The sequence below is a fragment of the Fusarium keratoplasticum genome, chromosome 4 (genome assembly GCF_025433545.1).
Source record: "Fusarium keratoplasticum isolate Fu6.1 chromosome 4, whole genome shotgun sequence".
Taxonomy (NCBI): Eukaryota; Fungi; Ascomycota; class Sordariomycetes; order Hypocreales; family Nectriaceae; genus Fusarium; species Fusarium keratoplasticum.
Window position 1 is genome coordinate 4,953,309 of NC_070532.1, and position 20,611 is coordinate 4,973,919.

Here is a 20,611-nt window from a genome sequence, read left to right on the forward strand (position 1 = left end):
ACCGATAGCGGCTCCAGTTCGATGTGAAGGTATAGGGTAGCTGACTCTTCTATTGATGCCTTGCGCACGAGGCATCAACTTCAACTCTCACCCCGGACCCACTACCAAGCTGGCTTCTGCTTTCGGACTAGCGTGTCTCTTCGGCACCTCTAGAGCTCCCACCTCTCGACTCGCAGAGTACACACATGCGCCCATCAGGCAGCTTTCGTCAGTGTTGCGACTGATTCCAACGCGCGCGCCGACTTACGCTCGTTTCTGGTTCCAATTGCTCAAGACTTTCCTTTTTTAAAGATTGACGATCACTCGGCTCAAAATGCCTACCGACGAGCACAACGAGGAGTCGGCTGAGCCGACTGGCGATGTCGATATGACTGAGACCCAGAACACTCAGGATGGCGAGGAGCAGGAGAACCCCAACGGCAGCGAGCTTCCTTTTGCCGATACCGAAATTGCAGAGCCTAGAGTCACATTTGCCAACTATCTTATGAGCCCGATCGTTACCTTGCTCATTGGATCAGGCGATCAGTCAATTCTCACGGCGCATCAAGGCCTCTTGGCCCAGAGCCCTTACTTTAAGGAGATTTGCGACAGATTTGTTGAGGACGGCAGCGTTAGTACTTGAGCTCTTTGCGCCTTGTTCTATAGCCACTTGAGGCCGTTGACACCCCGTAGCCACGCCAGATCGAGCTCCCAGACTATGACATCGACACCGTCGGAAGCTTCCTCGAGTTCCTCTACACTGGCGAATACTTCCCCAAGAAGCTCCCCGGCCAGCGCGTCCTCGAGTCCGATCCCTCGATCCCCTCGGTCGACAACAGCGGCGATCAGCTCCTCAAGCACGCCCGCATTTACACACTCGCCGAGAAGTTTGGCGTCTTGGGCCTCAAGACTCTCGCGAGCTCCAAGATCCACTGCGTCAACTCGACTGCCAAGGGCGAGATCGCCTATGCCCGCTACGTCTACGCCTACACCAGCACCGACGATACCACCGTTCGCGCACCCATCGCGAGCTTCTGGGCTACCCGCTCTCACACACTGCGCGCCGAGGCCGAAGACGAGTTCAAGGCTCTTTGCTTGGAGCACCCCCAGTTCGGATACGATGTTCTCAGTACGCTCTCCTGTATAAAAGACGCGCCCAGTGCTAACACACACCAGCTCGTGTCTTGGACGACAAACTCAAGAGAGAGCGCAACGACAAGATGCACCCTGCCACAAGCAGCGGCCGGAAACGCGCGCGACACAGCAGCGGCGGCTCACGCGCCGAGTAACCGCAGAAGACGGGTTGAGAGGTTGGAACTGGCCGGGACTAGGCCACTGGCGCATTTCCTGCTTTGTCTGATTGATTTTCTGGGATATTCGTTTCATCTACCGGGCGCAATGCTGTACTATAATTCGGGATTTACATCGGCTGCCAGATGCGGTCGCTTCAAGATAAGGACGTCATGGAGCTTGACTCCTGAGGTTGTGAGTGGGTAGCGCTGTTACTGATTCATCTACAGTCGCGCCGTGTACGATTGAAAACCGTCGATATCAACACTCGAAGTACTTGACGCGGGAACGTACAAGCCTCGGCGCGATCGATGACTAGAAGCGACAGACCGATTGATCCGTCCATGGCCACGCCGGCTATGGCTGTCTCGGCTCGTCTGCGCAATAATTCCAGACGATCTCTTGATCCGAAGTTTCTTTCGACAAGACGGGACTCTGATGTTTCAAGTGGTCCTTTATCCTTGGCAGAGAGAAGTGGAAAGACTTGTAGGAGTGGATGAGCTGACTTTGCCAGCGATTTATAGTACCATCTATCTGGTAAGGCACTGGGCTCGCAATACCCCGTGAATGCGCACCAAACTTTTGATGACCTTGACTCCCTACGGATTGGTACCTGGGACGGTTACTCTCTGCTCCTGTTCGGCATGCTTTCCGAGATGTCTCTATACAAGCTGTCTGCGGCAGAGCTTCGCCTTGAAACACGGAAGCCCTCCGTATTTCGAAGGAGCATGGTGATGGGTAGAGGGACCTCCTCAATCTGAGTGAATCGTCAGAAGTATAGGGACTAAGCTCGTTGGCGATCCACACTGCGCGAGAGTCCTGAAGTGGCTCGTTTGATGCTTACGTCGTAGAGGTGTGAGAGAGGGATTATGACAGCAATTTAAGATCTATTTTCTATGCCTGAGAGAAACCAAACCTCTTTTCAAACATGTCCTCATCCTTAGCGTCCACTTCGAAGTCGAAGCGTGTTACATCCTCCGCAAAAGGCCACAGATATTGACTCGTCACCCTGACACCAAGTTAATGCCTGTCCGTTCTCATCGTAGGATGCAACTCACCTGTGGTGCTCACTGCTAGCCTGATACTCTGCCAACGCAGCAGGGTCTTGGTGAAAGCTCAGCAGGGCAATCTGGTAGCCTTTGCTCCGTGCGATGGGGTCTGTAATGGACGGGCCGCCTACTACCAAGCGCTGATCCTTGACGCATGATAGACCCTTGAGTGTTTTGAGTTCTTTGACAAAGGTCTTTCGATGGGATTCATCGACATCAGGTCGGAATTTGAAGAGGACTGTTCAATGTCAGCGGTGAGAGGTGATGGAATAAGGCCGTAGGAGGTACCGATGTGAACCACAGTCATGGTTGTTGATGATGTGTATTTTTTGATTTACTGTTGTTATGTTGATTAGGAAGTCAAGTTCACTATGGTTGATCTTCAGCTCTTAAAGTGTGCACGCTTGTGTTGGTGTAGGCTGAGCGGAACAAACCCGCGGGTTGCCTGACGGAGAATGTCCGTGGCCACTATGGGGACAACTCGCCGGCCTCTGGAACCTACCACGAGCTCCGAAATGGCTCATATGCCAATTATCTAAGTGCTGTAGCTGTTAGATATAGGTAGTTGGTTTTCACTCTCAAGGATAGGGGATTCTTTGCTGCCAGGTGTCTTCCTCATGCATAAGATTCGTCTGGTCACATAGCGATATGAAAAGTGTATTTATTGCAATGATCAATAACGGGTGTACGCCTGAATAGTTTTCTGGTATTGATACATGATTCCAACCAATGATTTCACTCTAAATCAACTATCAATCCTTCATTGTGACCAAAGTGTCTGCAGAAACCTTCCTCGCCTCCTCATTCAAAGCATCAATCTCAGCCTGCACAAGCGGAATCCCATTCTCTTCCCTCTCCTTCTGGGCCAACTGCTCAATCTCGCCCGGAAAATAGATTCTCTCTACACCGGCCGCCTTCTCTGAACCCACCACCCTCTCGTACAGATACTGCATCCTCTCGCGGAACTCGTCCAAGCTCATGAATAGATCTGGCTTGATGGCGACTAGAAAGTGGCCGACATCTGCGGGCTTGGATGGGTCGTAGGGGTTTGTGACATGTCCGGCAAAGGCTGAGCCGGAGAGAACGCCTGAGAAGACGTCCATCATTATGGATAGGGCTGAACCCTTGGGTCCTCCCATGGGGAGCATGACGCCTCCGAGGGCAGCCTCCGGGTCATCGGTTGGGCGTCCTTCGGAGTCGAGGGCCCAGTCGGATGGAATCTTTTCGCCGCGTCGCTTGGCTTTGTAGATCTTTCCTCGAGCTGCTACTGAGGGCGCCATGTCGAGGATGAAGTTCTCCATTGGGCCTTTGCCTGGTGCACCACAGGCGATGGGGGACACGCCCATGAGCTTACTCTTGCCGCCCCAGGCAGGCAGAGCAGGACTCGAGTTTGTGAATACAAGACTCATCATGTCTGCGTCGAGAGCCTGCTGAACGACCCAGGCACTCATACCAAAGTGATTCGAATGCTTGATACTAGCCATGCCAATACCAAACACACGAGCAGACTCAATAGCAGCAGCCATACCCTTGTAAGCCGCAACAAAGCCAAACCCATTCTTTCCGTCAACTTGAGCAACAGCCGGCGTCACTTGATTCACGACAGGCTGTGCGCTGGCGTTGAGTACGCCCTGGCGGATGCGCTCCATGTACGAGGGGATGCGGTTCATGCCGTGGGTGTCGACGCCGCGGAGGTCGGCGGCGACGAGGCAGCGGGCGATGATGGCGGCATTCTCTTCTGGGACGCCGTTGCCTTTGAGGATGTCTTGGACTAGGCGTCGGGCTTCTGAGGCGGCGACGTGGGTTTTGAGGGATTCTTCTGGGGGTTGAGATGCCATTGTGGGGATGAGGAGTTGAAGATGGAGGAGGTTGGATGGATTGGTTAAACAGGGAAGAGGTAGAGAGTTGTCTTGAACAAGTGATTGTAATTATGGAATCAATTAATAACGAATAGTATTTGTTTTAATCGAACGAGCGTTGAATGGTTTTATTTCATCGTGAACTGGGTCAATTGATTATCCTCTACCTAAACCACGCGGCGTTTTTCCGTCTCGCCCCCAACCTCTGACGGCATCTCCCCGCTCCCATCGGAGTTTCGCCACTCCATCTTCTACTCTTCAACAACAGCACCTGCAGCTACTCATCCATCCACCAATAATAACGCACCCGCAAATATATTCCCAAAGATGCCGGAAGACGACAGTTCCAGTGGGCCGCGGACCCGAAGACGGAATCAGCTGGGACGGAGAAATCCCAGGCTGCGCATGGCGTGTCTCCGCTGCCAGCGACGCAAGATACGAGTACGTCGAAAATTCTAGTGTCTGGGATACGGAACTGATGAATTTAGTGTGATGGAGAATTGCCGTCGTGTAAAAATTGTCGAAATGCTGGTGCGGCTTGTACAGACGGAGAAAGCGCCCGATTGAAGGATCTGCCTAGGGAGTAGGTCAAGCGTGCCGTGGTTATTCCTATGTTAACGTCAAGGTAGATACATTTCGACTCTGAAGCGCCGTATATCTTGGCTAGAGGGTATCGTACGCTCAAGATGCCCTGATGTTGATTTATCCCAGGAGCCGCCTCCTGAGATTAGAGAAGCCTCGAGTGAAGCTGCTCTGGATGATACCACAGATACCATACTACACTCTCCTTCTGCTTTGCAGACCCAGGACTATACGGAGGAAGTCAACGAAACAATTACAGAACCAAATAATCAGCCTGTTAGGTCGGCTCCTGGGCCTACAGGGGCTGGTGCCCTGTCCCATGAGATTGGACTGGTGTCTCTGGGGACGAACCAAGACCCAAGATACATCGGCCCTTCGAGCGGCTACTTTCTGGCGCGAGTGATGCTCAACTCGGCCTCGAAGCAGGATGAGAGGCTTAGCCGATCAGGTCGCGATGCCCCTTTTCCCACCAAACTCATTGAGGCGATCCAAGGGCCTCTGCCTCTTCCCGCTCGAGATATGGCGAAGCAGTTGTGCGATGCCTACTTTGACGCGGTACACCTGCAGTACCCTATCCTTCATCGGCCTACATTCTTAAAGATGTTGGATCAGGCATATGAGCAGGAAGAAAAAGACCCTGTTGTTGCCTTTCAAGTATTCATGGTTCTGGCCATAGGGGCTACTGTACTATCCGGTCGGCTCAGGGCTCGCATCCCAGCAGAATCATACTGTCTGTCTGCCCTACAGCATTTGGAACAGCTCAACCTCGAGAACTCTCTACAAGGCGTTCAGTGCCTTCTCCTGCTCCTCATCTTCACTATTCATAGCCCCTTTGTCCGCCTGAATGTGTGGTACCTCAACTATCACTGCCTCGCTGCCCTGCTTGACCTGGGCCTCCAGCGCAACATTAACATTGGCTCTGGGATATCCTTGCTTGAGCAGGAGATGCGCGCCCGCATATTTTGGGTCATTTTCTCTTTTGATCGGATTATTGCAACCATGATGGGCCGTCCTATTGGTGTGAGGGATGAGGCGTGCGAACTTCGTGTAAGTGGAAGCTGACAGGCAAACTGGGCCTTGACTAACCAGGATAGATGCCTCAAGGGTTGAGCGACAATGAGTTTGGCGACGTAAACCAGTCACGGCTTCCAGAAACTGAGAAGGAGATGGACTTTGCGATGCATCTCTTCAAGGCGGCCAAGCTCAACTCGGAGATCAAGTATGTTGCCAACAGCATCATCAGAGACTCGCCTAGTTACGCATACCCCCCAGTCATCGACATCAATGACTGGCAAATATCTATGCTGCGTCAGTTGGATGAGTGGGCAAGCCAGATTCCTGTCTCTCCCAACGTGCCATCCGAATTCTATCTGAGAACGACCTGTCAGCTGCGCTATCACGGTCTGAGAATGCTTCTCCTCAGACCCAGTCCCGCCATACCCAAGCCTTCCAGTGAGGCTTTGGTACAGTGCCACCAGAGTGCTCGCGAGAGCATCAAGTTGTTTGACAGCTTGTACAAGAAGAATCTATTGGTGCACAGTTGGGTAACGTTTCATGCCCTGGTGCTCAGCACAATTACCTTGCTATACTGTATTAAAGTGGTACCAGAGATTGCTCGCGATACTGAGATTGACGTTTTGATGGGAGATCTAAGCATTTCTCTGAGTGTTCTGAGCGCCACTGGTGAGCATTGGTCAGGGGCAAAACGAAGCCGGGATATCTTGGATGAACTGGGAAGATCAACGATTCGATGGCTACGAGACAGAACTGGGCAGTTTGGCGTTACAAACAGTCGTGGAGCTATTCGCGAGACAGAAGGGCCCGTCATCACATCTACGCAAACCACATTGGCAGGCTTGGATGTTGGCATCTCCTATCCCAACACTACGCTGTCAATGAGCAACAACGAGAGCATGAACGCCTTTAGTGGAAACGCATTTGAAGACTTTCTCATGGACGATACATTTGCCGAATACTTTGAAGCGACGGATTCCATCAACGTCGACACTATAGTCCGGGACCTTTTCCAGGACTTTATACCCACATACCCAAGCATATAACGGACATCAACAACTTTCATGATCGAGGCGGCCCATCGGCCGTCAAAAAGTCAAAGTCTGCTCCCGCCTCTGCTTGGTTCACATGTCGCATGTACAGTCCCCGATAACCTCTCATTCCTTCTCTCTTCACCCACGGTGCTGCGGCGCCTTCGCTCGCGGCAAAGGTCTTTTTCCTCTCTTGGATTCTCTGGGCGATTTCTTCATCTGACAGATCAACTGAGAGTATCCTCTTCTCAACATCGCAGGTGATCAGGTCGCCGTTCCTGATGATTCCCAGCACTGAGTCGGGGTTGGCGGATTCTGGTGAGATATGAAGACCGATGGTTCCGCCTGCTGTACCACTCATGCGGCCGTCTGATAGACGGAGCATATCCAATACTCCCTGTGATGCGATCTTTCTGGGGATTGGGATCATTCCAGCTTCTGGCATGCCTGGGTTGCCGATGGGTCCGATACTCTGAAGAACGAGAACACTATCTGGCGTCACTTCCAGATCAGGGTCGTCTACTCTCTCTGCGAGGTCTGCCGAGTTGGCAAAGACGACCGCTCGGCCAGAATGCTGGAGGAGACGTCTGTACTTAGAGGCACTGGCTTTCATGACGGCACCTCCTGGGGCTAGGTTGCCTCTCAACACGACGAGTGATGATTTCGGGTAGAGGGGCTTGTCGAAGGGCTGGATGACGCTGAGCTCCCTTGGTACGGGGATGAGAGAGTTTTGAGCTATTTCTTGACCAAGCGTTCGCCCGGTTACTGTCATGGCGTCAAGGTAGAGAAGAGGCTTGAGCTCATGGAAGAGGGCAAGCATGCCACCTGGGGATGTCAGTCTCTGGTCAACTATTGAGATGTGAACGACAAACCTGAATTGTGGAAATCAGTCATGTAATTGTCGCCACTGGGCTTCAGATCAACCAGCAACGGCGTCTTTCGGCCAATCTCGTCAACAGTGTCCAGAGTGATGGTGCCAGCCACCTTTGGATGACGTCCGATGATGGCCATGAGATGCACGACAGCGTTCGTTGAACCACCAATAGCCTGAAGAACAATGATGGCGTTGAGAAACGACTCACGCGTCAGCAAAGTCTGCGGCCGAAGCTGGTCGAGATTTTTGCATGCAGCTACAGCGTGTCCTCCTGTGGCCTCGGCGATGCGGAGACGAGTAGCTGAGACTGCGGGAGCTGTGGCGCCTGCGAAAGGCATCATGCCGAGACCGACGAGGATACAGGCCATGGTGCTTGCTGTGCCCATGACACCACATGTTCCACCCTGAGAGCCAATGAGTTTGTGGACAGGAGTTGAGATGGATTGAACTTACAGTCGGTGCCAGCTCATCGTTGATAGCTGAAATATCCTCAATATCGATAGCGCCAGCTCTGTACTTTGCCCAGTTGTTACGACAGTCGGTACAAGCTCCGATTCTCACACCTCGATGGCTTCCTGGCATCATCGGGCCTGTGACAAGATGGAGGATGGGCTTGTTTGCTGAGATGCCTCCCATCAACTGAGCAGGCGTGGTCTTGTCGCAACCTCCAATCAACACGACGGCATCACAAGGTTGAGCACTGATCATCTCCTCAGTATCCATACTCATCAAGTTTCTCAAATACATGCTTGTCGGGCTCGAGAAAGACTCATGTATACTGATGGTAGGAAAGTCAATCGCTAATCCGCCGTTAAGCTGCACGCCCCTCTTGACGGCGTCTATCAGCTGCGGAATATTGGCATGGCACGGGTTGAAGCTCGAGTATGTGTTGACGATGCCGATGATGGGTCTTGAGAGCGCATCTTCGCTGTACCCGAGGGCCTTGATAAAGACCTTGCGCAGGAAGAGAGAGAAGTGAGGGTCTCCGTATGAGGCGAGGCCCTGGCGGAGGCCTACCTTTGAGGTTATGGGGGTGTCGAGGTCGTAGTCTGGGTTGATGTCTGCCATTTTGATGTGTGTTTTGTTGTAAGTGTAGATTGGGATTTGAGTAGTAAAAGAGCTGGCCTATCATGGCTTATGTATTACACCCCCCAAATGACGTTTCTTGCAAGTGTCGCCGTGAGTTGCAGGCGGAGGAGCTCCGCATCCTCGGTGATCACGCAATCCTGCCGACGGAGAAGTTCCGACAGGACGCAAGAAACCCGTTGGAAATGATGGAAAATGGCCATCATGTACAGCTTATAACTGCATCGTTCGGCGCCTTTGAAAAGATGGCCGCCAATCATTATTTTGTGTCTCGCTTGTTATTTCCTTTTCCGTCTCCGTCATGTTGGATTTACACGGAAAAGTCGCTCTTGTTGTCGGCCTCGGGCAAACTGGTGCCGATGGATGGGGCATTGGTGCTGCATGCGCCGTGTTACTCGCGAGAAGAGGAGCTGTTGTCTTTGGAGGAAACAGGACTGTTGCTTCAACTTTCAAGACAAAGGAGACGATTGAAGCTGAGGGGGGACGGTGCGATGTCGTGGCTACCGATGCCACGGATAACGCCTCGGTGAAGAAGCTCGTGGATGCTTGCCTCGAGATGCATGGACGGATTGATATCCTGGTTACGAGCGTTGGACAGAGTCAACCTGGGGATCCGGCAAGTTTGAAAGAGGAGGTTTGGGATGCGCAGATGGACATCAACTTGAAGAGCGTGTACCTCGCCTGCCATCACGTCCTACCCATTATGGAGAAGCAACCAACAGGAGGATCAATCGTGTGTATCTCATCCATCGCAGGACTCCGATACATTGGAAAAGCCCAAGTCGCATACAACACAGCCAAAGCGGCCATCCTCCAATTCGTCAAGGCAACAGCGGTCATATACGCCCCCAAAAAGATCCGTCTCAACAGCGTCGTCCCAGGCCTCATGGATACGCCTTACACGAAGAGTCTAGCGGATAGGTTCCCGCAGGAAGGGGGATACGAGGCGTTTTGCGAGATGAGGAATGGACAGGTGCCGATGGGGAGGATGGGGGATGCGTGGGATGTTGCGAATGCTGTTTTGTTTCTTGCTTCTGAAGAGGCGAGGTATATTACGGGGCAGAAGATTGTTGTTGATGGGGGGATTACTTGTTCGACTGGGAGAGTTTGAGGGGTGAGGTGTATATATATCTATGTTTCATGCCCTCCATCTAGCCGTCTTCCATGACATGTCTAAGCTCTCTGGTGCCGCCTCTAAGCATATGTTTCCTTCAGCACTCTTTAACTCTGCCAATATCCCATCATGCCTTATCCGTCTTCGCTGAGCTCTGCCTCACATACTTTGTATGCTGCCCAACAGTAACAGGCGTCAAACTCCCATCCTCCCCAACCTTGGAGATCCGAATAGTCGAAAAAGCCATGCTCCCTCCAACCTTGTCCGCAGTAGACACAATCTCAACCGTATCCCCAACCTTTGCCGTGCTGAGATAGCTGATGTGCATATCAACGCTCGCCCCCGTCGTTTCCCTCAGATCCCAAGACGCGATGGCGAGACCCGTTACAAAGTCGATGATTGTCGCCGACACGGCGCCGTGCAGACCTCCTCTGCTGTTGACGTGGTTGGCGTTTAAGACCATTTGAGTTGTTACTGTTCCTTGCGTGGCGCTGATGAGTTTGACGGGTGACATTATGAAGTTGTAGATCGGGCTCTTTTCGAGGAGGCGGTCCATTAGACGCTGGACGTGGGCTGTTCTTTCGACTTCTGATGTGGTGACATCTGGTGTTTGAATGCGAGTGGAGGGTGTTTCAGAAGACATGATGACTCAATGTTGTTGTATTGTTGATATCTTTAAGTGGTTTCTCTTCTCATTAAGTAGGTGACGGCGAGAATTTCTCACGGACTATTCCCGGCCCCCATTCAAGAATACCCTCCCTTTCCCGCATATCATATCCCACCCTCAACCATCACTCTTTCTCAACCTTTTCAAAAACATCTTTGAGATAATCAAACGCCCCAAGCGGGACTCCCTGCGCACGCATGATACAATACGCCGAAGTGAGATGAAAGTGAAAGTTGGGCAGCACAAACTCGGAGACATATCTCTGCCCCGTGAAGCGAAAGTTTCCCATCCCAGTCTCCATGATGACCTCTTGCTCTTCCTTTCCGTTGATGCAGGCTGGGTCTACGGACTCGAGGACTTCGATTGTCCGGTCGATTCGGGCGTGCAGCTCTGTAAATGTTGTTTCGGTGTCTTCGAAGATGGGGATGTTGGGGGCGCCGAGGCGGGAGACGGCGTGTTTAGCTGTGTTGGAGCAGGATTGGACTTGGTATGGGAGTCTATGAATTGTGTTAGAGATTATACCATGGAGAGAGTGTAATTGCCATTGGTATTTACCCTCGCATGTCGGCGATTAGACGGTAGGTGAGAAGTTCTTCATGCTTGACGCCCTTTTCCTCGCAGAACTTGGCACCTTTTTGGAGGAGATGGGACAAATTCCTAAGGTACTTGACCAGCGGTGGAACGGTCTGTTGGTGTAGGGACGTCATCGTGTCTTTGGGTAAGTAGGTGTGAGATGAGAAGTGTAGTTCATGGCTCTGCTACCAGCGAACCTCACTCATATATACCAAGCCCCCAATTAGCATCCCAACCCCGCTTCAACCCATGATGACAGCTTTATAATCATGAACTGTGCCGCTTTCCGGATGCTGCGGATTTGCGACGGACTTTGGTGTAGACGCGGAGATGGTAAGCGCTTAGATCTCACTCAACACAAGGGTGAATCTTATGTGCAGGCTGCGACGATCCGAGCGGCAGTCGGTAGGCTATTTAGAGGGGCTGGACGGTCGGTTATGATTCGATGGTCTGATGCGAATGGCGAGCCGACGAATGAAACAAGCCATCGCTTTGAAGGAAGCTGGATGGTTGGCGTGGAGGTTGGGTTGAAGCAATAAGCTGGTGTCCATTGCAGCAAGGTGTGTTGCGATTCCATTACCCACAGGTACAATTATAAAGTATCGATTCATATCTTCGCTATTATCGATTAATAGTATCATTGTATGAGTGTCGCGATATAAGCTTGCAGTTCAATGCGCTATTGAGTATCAATGGCACACACCAGCAATTGCTTCATCGGAACCTCCACTGACAGTCTGCGTGTTCAGCAAGGTCGGTGGAGCAACTCCAACATGCCCCCTATACAATTGATTGGCCATATGCAAATAAAATACAAATTGGCGTCTAATCACCTGTAAATGTCGACTCTGGCGCTTGTTATGCGCGTCCTCCGAACCACCTCCGAACCCCCGCACTACCCTTCCATGAACACCCTTCATTCATTCATTCAACAAAGCGGCAGGGACACTCGCTCATTCAAACACAAAGAAAACAAAGCATCAACAATGGCACTCCCAATCCTTGACCACATCGCCATCCTGGTCTCCTTTCAGACCCTCCAAACCGTCACCGACCAACTCAAAGACTCCCTCATCGTCATCGACGGCGGGGCTCACGCCGACGGGCTCACCGTCAACAAACTTATCCACCTCGCCGACGGCACATACATTGAATTCATCGCCTTTGTCGAAGGTGTAGACCCAGAAAAGAGACGCGCTCATCGCTGGGGAAACCTCGAGGAGGGAAAGATTGCAGACTGGGCGCATACGCTGCATTCCGAGGCCGACTATGTGCAGCTTCAGAAGCGTGTCGCTGATGCTGCTGCGGGTGTCACGTATAGCGATCTCGTTCCGCTGCAGAGACACAGGCCGGATGGTGTTCTTATGAAGTGTCTTGTTTCGGTTGCTCTTGATTCTGAGGGGAAACGTGTGTTCCCCGCTACGGTGCCGTTTTGGTGTGTTGATGTTACTGAGAGACATCTTCGGTCGCCGTTCAAGGGAGAGGATGGACCTCACGAGTACACCAAGCATCCTTCTCACGCCAAGGGTCTCTCACGGATTACAGTTCTACTCCCGGAGAAAGAAATCTCGACTTATAAGCCAGTCTATGACGCCATTCACAACTCAGTCGCTGCCTCAGAGGCGGGAGTGTTCTCCTGGCCTTATGAGCTTCCTGCTGGACTTAACCCTGGGAGCAACCAAGTTGCTTTGTCTAGTCTTTCGAATGGGGGCAACAAGGCTGAGGTTAGGTTGACGTTGTTGGGCACGAAGGAGAGCCCCAAGTCGATTGAGCTGCTTCCTGGATTGGTTCTTGACTTTGAAGCCGCTGCATAGATGGATGTTGTTTCACTGGAACTGGATCATAGCTAATAGGTGATCTACAGAAACAAAGCAGTAAAATTATATGAATTGCAATATGGCCCGGTCACACACCGTCTATCTATTTCCCTCAAGTATACACTCGAGGATATCCCGATACTCTAAAAACATGAAGACGATACTCCAGCTCCCGAAAGTCCACCGACCTCCACACCCCCTCCCAGTTCTCCGACATCGACTTCCGCGAAAATTCGCAAAAGTCCTTCAACGCCCCAAAAGGCTGCATCGTTCGTACAATAGGGTCCGCCTTGTAGGGATCCGTCGAAGGTGCCCACATGGCATCGGGAGAGCAGATGGACACGCCCAGATACTCACCCTCGCGGAGGTCCATCGGGGGAAGATGGTTCTGCGCCATGGAGCTGAGGTTCCTGACCTCGTCCATCATGATGCAGTCGCCGCACTTGTTTGATATGAGGACGTTGTCTCTAAAATAGGGGAATTGCTTGATTTCTTCCAGTGACTGAGGCATGGGAAGGGAGTTGAGGTCGTGGTAGCAGTGCGGATGATAACCAAGAGCCTGACGACACGCTGGGCAGGCGAACCAGCCATCAGCTTCATTCGCATACTCCCACATGCGTACGAGGCATTTTTCGCCAAAGATGTGACCGCAGGGGAGGACGTGAGCTCCGTGGGTGTAACTACCCATCGCTGGGTCTCTGACGTGGTCATCCTCAAAGATGGACATGCGCTCGAAGCAGAGGCATTCTAGATCGAGGTCATCAAACCTGCTGGGGTCATTTTCTAGAATCTGCTTTAGCTCTGGCCAGTAGATGGACGTGATCTTGCACGTCTTGGAGCAGTTTGGACAGGGGCTCTTGGGCGTGGTGGGAGAAGGGGATCTAGAATTCATGGCGGTCAACGTTGGAGGATCGGAGCAGATTGATGGTATGAATTGTCACTTGAGAGTTATTGGTTTGTATTTTAAGGCGGATTAATCCTTTAATGGTCAACAGGGACGTTGATGCGTACTCTGTTCAACTCGACGGTATAAAGAATAACAACTTGTTCAGACGCGATCATTCCAAGGACAAAGAATTCACCAGGACATCACAATGATCACCTTTAGGTAAGAATAAGAGAGTCAACAACATAATGATCTTCATCAGCCACATCAATCCTTTCAACCTCTCGAATCTAACTCAGACAACAAACAACCTTTCAGTCGAACCCAACTCAATAAGCCACCAACCGAAGAGGACTCATCGGTACAATGGAAAGTAAAATGAAAACAAGAAAATGTTAAACAAGAACAACTGATCCGTAAACACTTGACAAACGACCACCAGCGGCGTCTCCTTCAGGTCCATCCGGATGGGTCCTCCCAGCGGCAAACGCACAGCGTAAAATCAAGACCCTCAAGGTCTTTGACGGGCCAAAACTGGCTCTTCGCGGTCCCTTCCATGAAGGCTCGAATTTGGTGGCAAATTTCGGGCAGCTCGGGTTGTGGTTCGAGTGTCCTGACAGCCCTTGCTCGCATCCCTCGGTTGTGGAGGACCCAGCGTTCCTCTCCGGCCTTGGCGGTAAAACCGAGAAATTCAGTTGCCCCGATCAGGCTGAACATGCTCATGGGGGAGACGATGGTGGTGAAGACGCGGAGAAGTTCGTGGACATGGCAATCGGAACAGCTATGTCTGATGACGCTACCTTCGGGGATGGTGGGCGGGAACCTCCGAAGAGCAACACGGTTGGCGTTGTCGAGATTGTAGTTTTGGACGGCCGATGAGAAATGTCGCAAAGCTTTGGCAACGTTGTCGGGCCGTCTGGTGAGAGTCTGGCAGATGTTTTGGGGTGGTGCCGAGATGATGGTCGGTACGGGGATGATCTTGACAACATGGCCGCAGCCCGGGTGTATCAAATTTGCCCGACAGGTCGGGCAGCTAGGTGGGTTTCTTCCTATAAATGAAGCCACCCATGCTTCCACGCAGCATTTTCCGAAGATGTGTCCGCATGGGAGGACCACAGCCTCATGCGAGGCTTCTTCTCGAGGGCCCATGCCTTCTAGGCAAATCATGCATTGTAGGGAGGGGTGTGTAGTCTCGGGGCTGGTGCGAAGGATCTCCTCCCGAACATGGGGCCAATAGGAGGACGCCATCTCCAATATGAAGAATGTGTATGAGGTGCGAGGTTATGGGCAATAAACCAGGTTTCAAAAAGAAGCTGTCAAAAAGAATGAGGGGGGGGGAGTCAAGGTAGTTGTAATTTAAACCCGCTGGTGAAGAAGAAGAAAGAGAAAAAAAGAGAAGAGGACTGAGGGAGAAGACGGATATTTATGTTCCTCCAGACAGCAAACAAAAGCTGTTGAGCAGTGTTTACAAGCGTGCACTGCAAACCAGGCAGAGCAAGTCCAACGGCCGCGATGCAGCTGGCAACTCTGTCTGCCGCCTAATGGGGCAGCGGTAAACAGGCTTTGGCTCACAGTGATGAACTACGTTTGAGTACTGAATTCTGAAATTTGACAGTAAGTTAAACGACGGGCAAACGACACGTCGAGTATTGAGGGGGGGAGAGTTAGACGTTGCATATGGCGGTACCCTCGGGGTGGATTAAGGGGTAAAAGAATAAGTTCTTGAGACCATGTGTTGGGGATGAGGTCTAACTTTTATTACTCGGATTAGAATAAACCAGAGGGTGTGGCAACTTTGAACTCTTTATATCGCTCGGGGCATCTGATGCGCTAACCGGGGACGGGCGCGGTCAGATGTGATCAAGATCCCACGAGTTTGGCCTTGTTGCTTTCGAGCTCTTCCTCTTCCTCATGCACGGCTTTAAGGAGAGTTGGGGCAGCCTGTCCACAAGCTACCTACGGTTACCCTTCCCGAACTAGCCAACTTGTTGTCGCCGGCGAGCTTTGCGCCTTTTGTTGTGGATAGGACGTCTGAGTATGTCTCCCCCAAGACGCCAGGCAGAAGAGTTAACGTGAAGTTTTTATTCACCATGTCTTGTCCAGTTTGAGGACCTCCCACACGACATCACAACTGCCCTCTCATTCTCATTCTTAGAATCCATAACGCCCTCTCACCAACTCAGAGAGGCGAAGACGAGCTATCAACCCGAGACTGGGATCACTCGAGTCCGAGGCCTGTGATGAGGCGGATTACTTCAAGCTTTTTCCCACGGGCGCATCGTTTCAGTCTGTATTTTCGAGAGCGACTTTAACTTTTGAAGACAGAACATCACGCGCATGAGTCGACAGTTTCGATTCCATTGGATGGATCACAAGTGCCGGGGCCAGGGAGTCAATGGCATTCAAGCCGTTGCATTCAAACCGAGGGTACATACAGGCTTCAATTATTAAAGATTAGTTGACGACGGACACGTTGAGGAGATGGAGAGAAATGATGCCGACGTTCCAAAGGGACGAGATCAAGGGATTTGTCTGAACATCCTCACTCGTGACACTCATATCGGGAAGAGAGGAGCGACATCACAAGTCACCGGTAACAGCAACAACAAAAAGAACCACAAAATGTCTGCATGTTGCAATGTGTGTCCTGGTCGAGGCCGAAGTCAGAACACCGATAAGCAAAGGCGTTTTTGAGAAGCTCGTGTCAATCATTTGTTGGTGGGGAAGGCTGTCTTGCCTTGGCTTTACTACTGGGCGAGATTTGGCTGCTCTGGAATCAAAACGGTAATAAGAAGTTTAGCGGTGCATTAACCATCAATAAGCTCCCAATCAAGTCACCTGCAAACCATCATCTCGGCGCAAAGACGTCGTTAAGTTGAGGCTCTTCTGAATAGCCTCAGATTACCCTGGAGTCTTGGCTCCGGCACATCCCCATCAAGTCTAGCCAGCCGTTCCCAAAGTGGCTTAGCTTATCGATATTGATCCGCATCCCCGCACATCCATGATAAGGCGACTGCAACGACTCTTGCATTCAAACGCCCGCCGGCCGCCGTCGGTCAAATTCATGGCGTTTTTTTTCTCTCTCTGGTGATGACTAGCATCTTTTACGTGGGGGAGCTTAAGTGAGGGGGTTTTGCTGGTGGCTTGTGTAGTATATCTTCCTAACTCGTCGAGTTTTTAACCTTTTTTCCTTCTGTGAATATCCCGAGGTGGTTGTTCACAAACTTCAATCACCATGGCGCCCTTCAACTTTCAGAACCCGCTGGGCATCTCCAAGCCCAGCTTCCTCCGCGGAATACCCACAAACAGCCTGTTCATGATATTCCTCCTCATCAGCGTCAACGCCATCGTATGGGCCACTGCCGCCGTTGTGCTGCACTTCCACCCCCGCCTTGTCGCGCCAGCCGCGCTCTCGTACGTCCTCGGCCTGCGCCATGCTCTGGATGCAGACCACATCGCCGCCATCGACCTCATGACTCGGAGGCTCATCGCTTCTGGGCAGAGACCTGCTACTGTGGGGACTTTCTTTTCGCTGGGGCATAGTACTATTGTTATTGTTACTTGTATTGTTGTTGCGGCTACGAGTGGTGCTTTGAGGGAGAGGTTTGATGGGTTTACCCGTGTGGGAAATATCATAGGCACCAGCGTCAGTGCCGTCTTCCTCATCATTTTATGCATAGGAAACGGTTGGGTTCTGTATCAGCTCGTGCAGCGTCTCAAGGTTGTTCTGCAGGAGCGCCGACAACGGAGTGGCTTTGACGCCGAGGAGAGTCAGATTCAGGATCATTTTGCCCTCGAGGGAGGAGGATTCCTGGCTCGTGTGTTCAAGAGGCTGTTTCGAGTCATTGATCGGCCGTGGAAGATGTATCCTTTGGGCGTCGTCTTTGGCCTTGGGTTTGATACGAGTTCCGAGATTGCTATTCTTGGAATTGCGAGTATCCAGGCTGTGCAGGGGACGAGTATCTGGCTGATTTTGATTTTCCCGTTGCTGTTTACCGGTAAGTTTCAAACTCAGTTGAGCTTTTTCTTGGCAGCTAACTTTGTCACAGCTGGCATGTGTCTACTTGATACCACCGACGGAGCCTTGATGATGGCTCTATACACTTCCAAGGCCTTTTCCAGAGACGTCGTTGCCATTCTATACTATTCCATTGTACTCACCGGCATCACAGTCTTTGTGTCTGCTTTTATCGGCATTATCCAGGTCTTGTCCCTCATCCAGAACGTTGCCGAGCCCGAGGGAGGTTTCTGGGATGGTGTATCCGCCATTGGAGATCACTTTGATATTATCGGAGGAAGCATCTGTGGTGTCTTTTTAGTTGTGGGACTAGGTTCTATCCTCGTGTACAGGCCTTGGCGAAGACGTGTGGAGAGGAGGAATCCGCCCCTTGTCGATGCTGCTGATGAGGGTTTGGAAGAGCCTCCGACTCCTGATGAGACACCAGGACGTGTTTACACACCCTGATACGATGTTAACGCATTATGAAGGCTAAAAGCACGAGAGTCTATATCTCTTGATGATCAGAGCGGTCATGAGAACACATATTAGCCATTAGGCAGCAGATTTATACATACAGCGTGCATATTGGAAATGATACACCTTGTTACCATGACAATGAAAATTCAATCCTACAACCATTGTTTCGTGTTGACGGCCTACTTATTGACATGATGCTTTCTTCTGTAGAGACCAACCCATCCATCCTCACATCAACAACAACCAATTCCTCTCCCTTTGTTATTCTCCAAACTCTTATTCTGTCAATTACCTGGCCATCCCTCGCTAACGCGATCATACACTCTCAACATGAATAACTTCACTCTTAATCCCATGCCCAACTTTGGGTTTGATTCTGTCGCTATGGATTATAACTCGATGACCAACAACATGATCGACAACTCAATGGTTAACAACCTTGTTGTCGACAACTCCACGAGCAATGACTTGATGGATATTACCGAAATGACCCAGGGTCTGGTTATCAAGGATTCCGGGGTTGAAGATTTGATGATGGTCGACGATTTGATGGTTGATGACTCTACGATCAACAGTCTCACGGCCAATGACTCCATGGCCTACACTCACTCGACGAATAGCTCTGCCAACGGTTTCCCTACCGCAAATACTCCCGTCTCTATGGGAGACCAAGTTGACACTACCATGATCGATAGTCCTGTTAACAGTGTGTCTACGACAAACATCTTTCTGGCAGGCAATCCCCCAGCCAAAGATTTTATGGGCTCAATCCCCAATCCTCCCATGGCCAAAAGTCTTATCGGGAAAGGGACCATGGCGGACAGCTCCGCACCTACAAAACGAGCCGCAAGTATCTTCACTCCTGCCCTACGAGAGTCACTTCGGAACCAGTTCCTATTCGTGGACGGGCCCCGAAAGACAGAGGGCGTCTGGCTCTGCGCCAAGTGCATCAAGCATCTCGACCGGGATGGAAACGATGACGTGCGGAAATGGCACACTCGGTATGGCATATGACCCGGCCTTGAGCTGCACCCTGAGGCTAGGGTAAAGAAGTTGAAGTGTACGCACTGCAAGGAGCGTCGTCGCTGCAACTTTGTCAAGCGCTCTGGATCATTGTCGCCGCCGCCGCCACCATGAACTCGAAAAACAACGCCAACAGCCAGCATCAACAACAACAACAATAACGCCAGGCTCTCTTCCCCCTTTAGTGCGGCCAGAAGGCACTCGCCTAGTATGAGACCTCCAAAGCTCAGCTGCGAATGGCATCATTGATGCATGGGGAAGGTGGTCAGGTCGGCATGCTTGTCGGTTATTGGCAATGGGACGTCAGCGCGGCCAACGCCTATCGTATTGAACTCCTCTATGACCAGGTTATCCTTGCCGAAGTTATTGCCGGCCTAGGTGATCAGCTCTATGAAGAGCTCAAGGAAACAGCTTCTGACGAAGCCCTCAATGGGATCGGATCGGATAAGTGGCCGAAAAATGACAGCCAAAGGATTGAACTGGCGATCTGAGACGTAGAATAAGCTGGTCGTTATTGCTTATTGCTAAACGCCTTGCTGGTATTGTTGTGTTGTCCACAAAGATGGGGATATCACGAGGGTTCTGACGCTGTTTGTCATTGGACTCATCGCTTCAGAGTAGTTGGTTTACTTCATAGTGGTGTTTGGTCACCTGATTTCTTGGGTTTAGCAATGGCGTTAGAGGATCCTTTTGTTGGCATCAGTCTGGTGGTTCGGCTTTCGTACTTGAACATGATGGAGTGTAGACTGCTCGCTCCTACTATTCTCATTGACCAATCAATCCTATCAAAAAGACCTCATCCACAAGTCACATAGAAAGCAATTGTTTCAAGCTCTCAGAACCCAATGGACTTGGCTAGTAATCGCAAGATTGGACAGTTAGCCATTGTTGCCAACCAGCGCATGATTCACTGCCAAAACTCTTGAAACCAGATTTGTAGTTGAACAAATAAACATAAATGCTCTTAAGTAATCGATTTCACCTCAATTTCTATCAATTTATTACCTTGCCAGTTGAAAGAAGCCGTCTTCCGTCATCTAGCACCTTCTGCGGCGGTCGCTCCCAGTTCAGTACCTTTCTGCCTCTTTCTAAGATGGCCTGTCGCCTCTCATACTACTGATCTATGGCTATTGAGCAAGGACTTCGACGCGGTCAAAGGGAACTATATTCGGGTGGCTGGGCAGGCGCATCCATAGGTTCATTTCTTTCCAAGACTTTTGCGCATACTGCCATAAAAAGTAGTATTGAACATCACCTGGTTAAATGTCAGCACACGACAATGCAATTTGG

The 20,611-nt window shown here is 51.1% G+C and overlaps 12 protein-coding genes across 12 annotated transcripts; 6 read left to right on the forward strand and 6 right to left on the reverse strand.

The window, feature by feature from the left end:
- Positions 1 to 313: 313 nt before the first annotated feature.
- On the forward strand, positions 314 to 1,268 carry NCS57_00654700 (BTB domain-containing protein; the record flags this gene model as incomplete). Its single annotated transcript, XM_053056431.1, has 3 exons — positions 314 to 610; positions 673 to 1,108; positions 1,156 to 1,268. The coding sequence occupies 3 exons, from the start codon at positions 314 to 316 to the stop codon at positions 1,266 to 1,268; spliced, it is 846 nt and encodes a 281-aa protein (XP_052915386.1).
- An 895-nt stretch (positions 1,269 to 2,163) lies between these two features.
- On the reverse strand, positions 2,164 to 2,625 carry NCS57_00654800 (Stress-response A/B barrel domain-containing protein; the record flags this gene model as incomplete). Its single annotated transcript, XM_053056432.1, has 3 exons — positions 2,164 to 2,278; positions 2,328 to 2,556; positions 2,607 to 2,625. 3 exons carry the CDS (start codon positions 2,623 to 2,625, stop codon positions 2,164 to 2,166), a joined length of 363 nt encoding a protein of 120 aa, XP_052915387.1.
- Positions 2,626 to 3,070: 445 nt separating this feature from the next.
- NCS57_00654900 (uncharacterized protein) lies at positions 3,071 to 4,156 on the reverse strand (the record flags this gene model as incomplete). Its single annotated transcript, XM_053056433.1, has 1 exon — positions 3,071 to 4,156. The coding sequence occupies one exon, from the start codon at positions 4,154 to 4,156 to the stop codon at positions 3,071 to 3,073; it is 1,086 nt and encodes a 361-aa protein (XP_052915388.1).
- A 348-nt stretch (positions 4,157 to 4,504) lies between these two features.
- On the forward strand, positions 4,505 to 6,819 carry NCS57_00655000 (Zn(2)-C6 fungal-type domain-containing protein; the record flags this gene model as incomplete). Its single annotated transcript, XM_053056434.1, has 3 exons — positions 4,505 to 4,618; positions 4,889 to 5,806; positions 5,854 to 6,819. The coding sequence occupies 3 exons, from the start codon at positions 4,505 to 4,507 to the stop codon at positions 6,817 to 6,819; spliced, it is 1,998 nt and encodes a 665-aa protein (XP_052915389.1).
- A 16-nt stretch (positions 6,820 to 6,835) lies between these two features.
- Positions 6,836 to 8,746, reverse strand: NCS57_00655100 (uncharacterized protein; the record flags this gene model as incomplete). Its single annotated transcript, XM_053056435.1, has 3 exons — positions 6,836 to 7,629; positions 7,677 to 8,082; positions 8,132 to 8,746. 3 exons carry the CDS (start codon positions 8,744 to 8,746, stop codon positions 6,836 to 6,838), a joined length of 1,815 nt encoding a protein of 604 aa, XP_052915390.1.
- A 319-nt stretch (positions 8,747 to 9,065) lies between these two features.
- On the forward strand, positions 9,066 to 9,875 carry NCS57_00655200 (uncharacterized protein; the record flags this gene model as incomplete). The annotated part of the gene is made up of 1 exon (XM_053056436.1): positions 9,066 to 9,875. The coding sequence occupies one exon, from the start codon at positions 9,066 to 9,068 to the stop codon at positions 9,873 to 9,875; it is 810 nt and encodes a 269-aa protein (XP_052915391.1).
- Positions 9,876 to 10,005: 130 nt separating this feature from the next.
- Positions 10,006 to 10,521, reverse strand: NCS57_00655300 (4HBT domain-containing protein; the record flags this gene model as incomplete). Its single annotated transcript, XM_053056437.1, has 1 exon — positions 10,006 to 10,521. The coding sequence occupies one exon, from the start codon at positions 10,519 to 10,521 to the stop codon at positions 10,006 to 10,008; it is 516 nt and encodes a 171-aa protein (XP_052915392.1).
- A 148-nt stretch (positions 10,522 to 10,669) lies between these two features.
- On the reverse strand, positions 10,670 to 11,252 carry NCS57_00655400 (uncharacterized protein; the record flags this gene model as incomplete). The annotated part of the gene is made up of 2 exons (XM_053056438.1): positions 10,670 to 11,042; positions 11,101 to 11,252. The coding sequence occupies 2 exons, from the start codon at positions 11,250 to 11,252 to the stop codon at positions 10,670 to 10,672; spliced, it is 525 nt and encodes a 174-aa protein (XP_052915393.1).
- An 852-nt stretch (positions 11,253 to 12,104) lies between these two features.
- Positions 12,105 to 12,932, forward strand: NCS57_00655500 (Glyoxalase-like-dom domain-containing protein; the record flags this gene model as incomplete). The annotated part of the gene is made up of 1 exon (XM_053056439.1): positions 12,105 to 12,932. One exon carries the CDS (start codon positions 12,105 to 12,107, stop codon positions 12,930 to 12,932), a length of 828 nt encoding a protein of 275 aa, XP_052915394.1.
- A 115-nt stretch (positions 12,933 to 13,047) lies between these two features.
- NCS57_00655600 (RING-type domain-containing protein) lies at positions 13,048 to 13,827 on the reverse strand (the record flags this gene model as incomplete). The annotated part of the gene is made up of 1 exon (XM_053056440.1): positions 13,048 to 13,827. One exon carries the CDS (start codon positions 13,825 to 13,827, stop codon positions 13,048 to 13,050), a length of 780 nt encoding a protein of 259 aa, XP_052915395.1.
- A 3,229-nt stretch (positions 13,828 to 17,056) lies between these two features.
- NCS57_00655700 (Nickel/cobalt efflux system) lies at positions 17,057 to 18,286 on the forward strand (the record flags this gene model as incomplete). The annotated part of the gene is made up of 2 exons (XM_053056441.1): positions 17,057 to 17,819; positions 17,871 to 18,286. The coding sequence occupies 2 exons, from the start codon at positions 17,057 to 17,059 to the stop codon at positions 18,284 to 18,286; spliced, it is 1,179 nt and encodes a 392-aa protein (XP_052915396.1).
- A 342-nt stretch (positions 18,287 to 18,628) lies between these two features.
- On the forward strand, positions 18,629 to 19,812 carry NCS57_00655800 (uncharacterized protein; the record flags this gene model as incomplete). Its single annotated transcript, XM_053056442.1, has 2 exons — positions 18,629 to 19,279; positions 19,531 to 19,812. 2 exons carry the CDS (start codon positions 18,629 to 18,631, stop codon positions 19,810 to 19,812), a joined length of 933 nt encoding a protein of 310 aa, XP_052915397.1.
- Between the last annotated feature and the right edge of the window lie 799 nt (positions 19,813 to 20,611).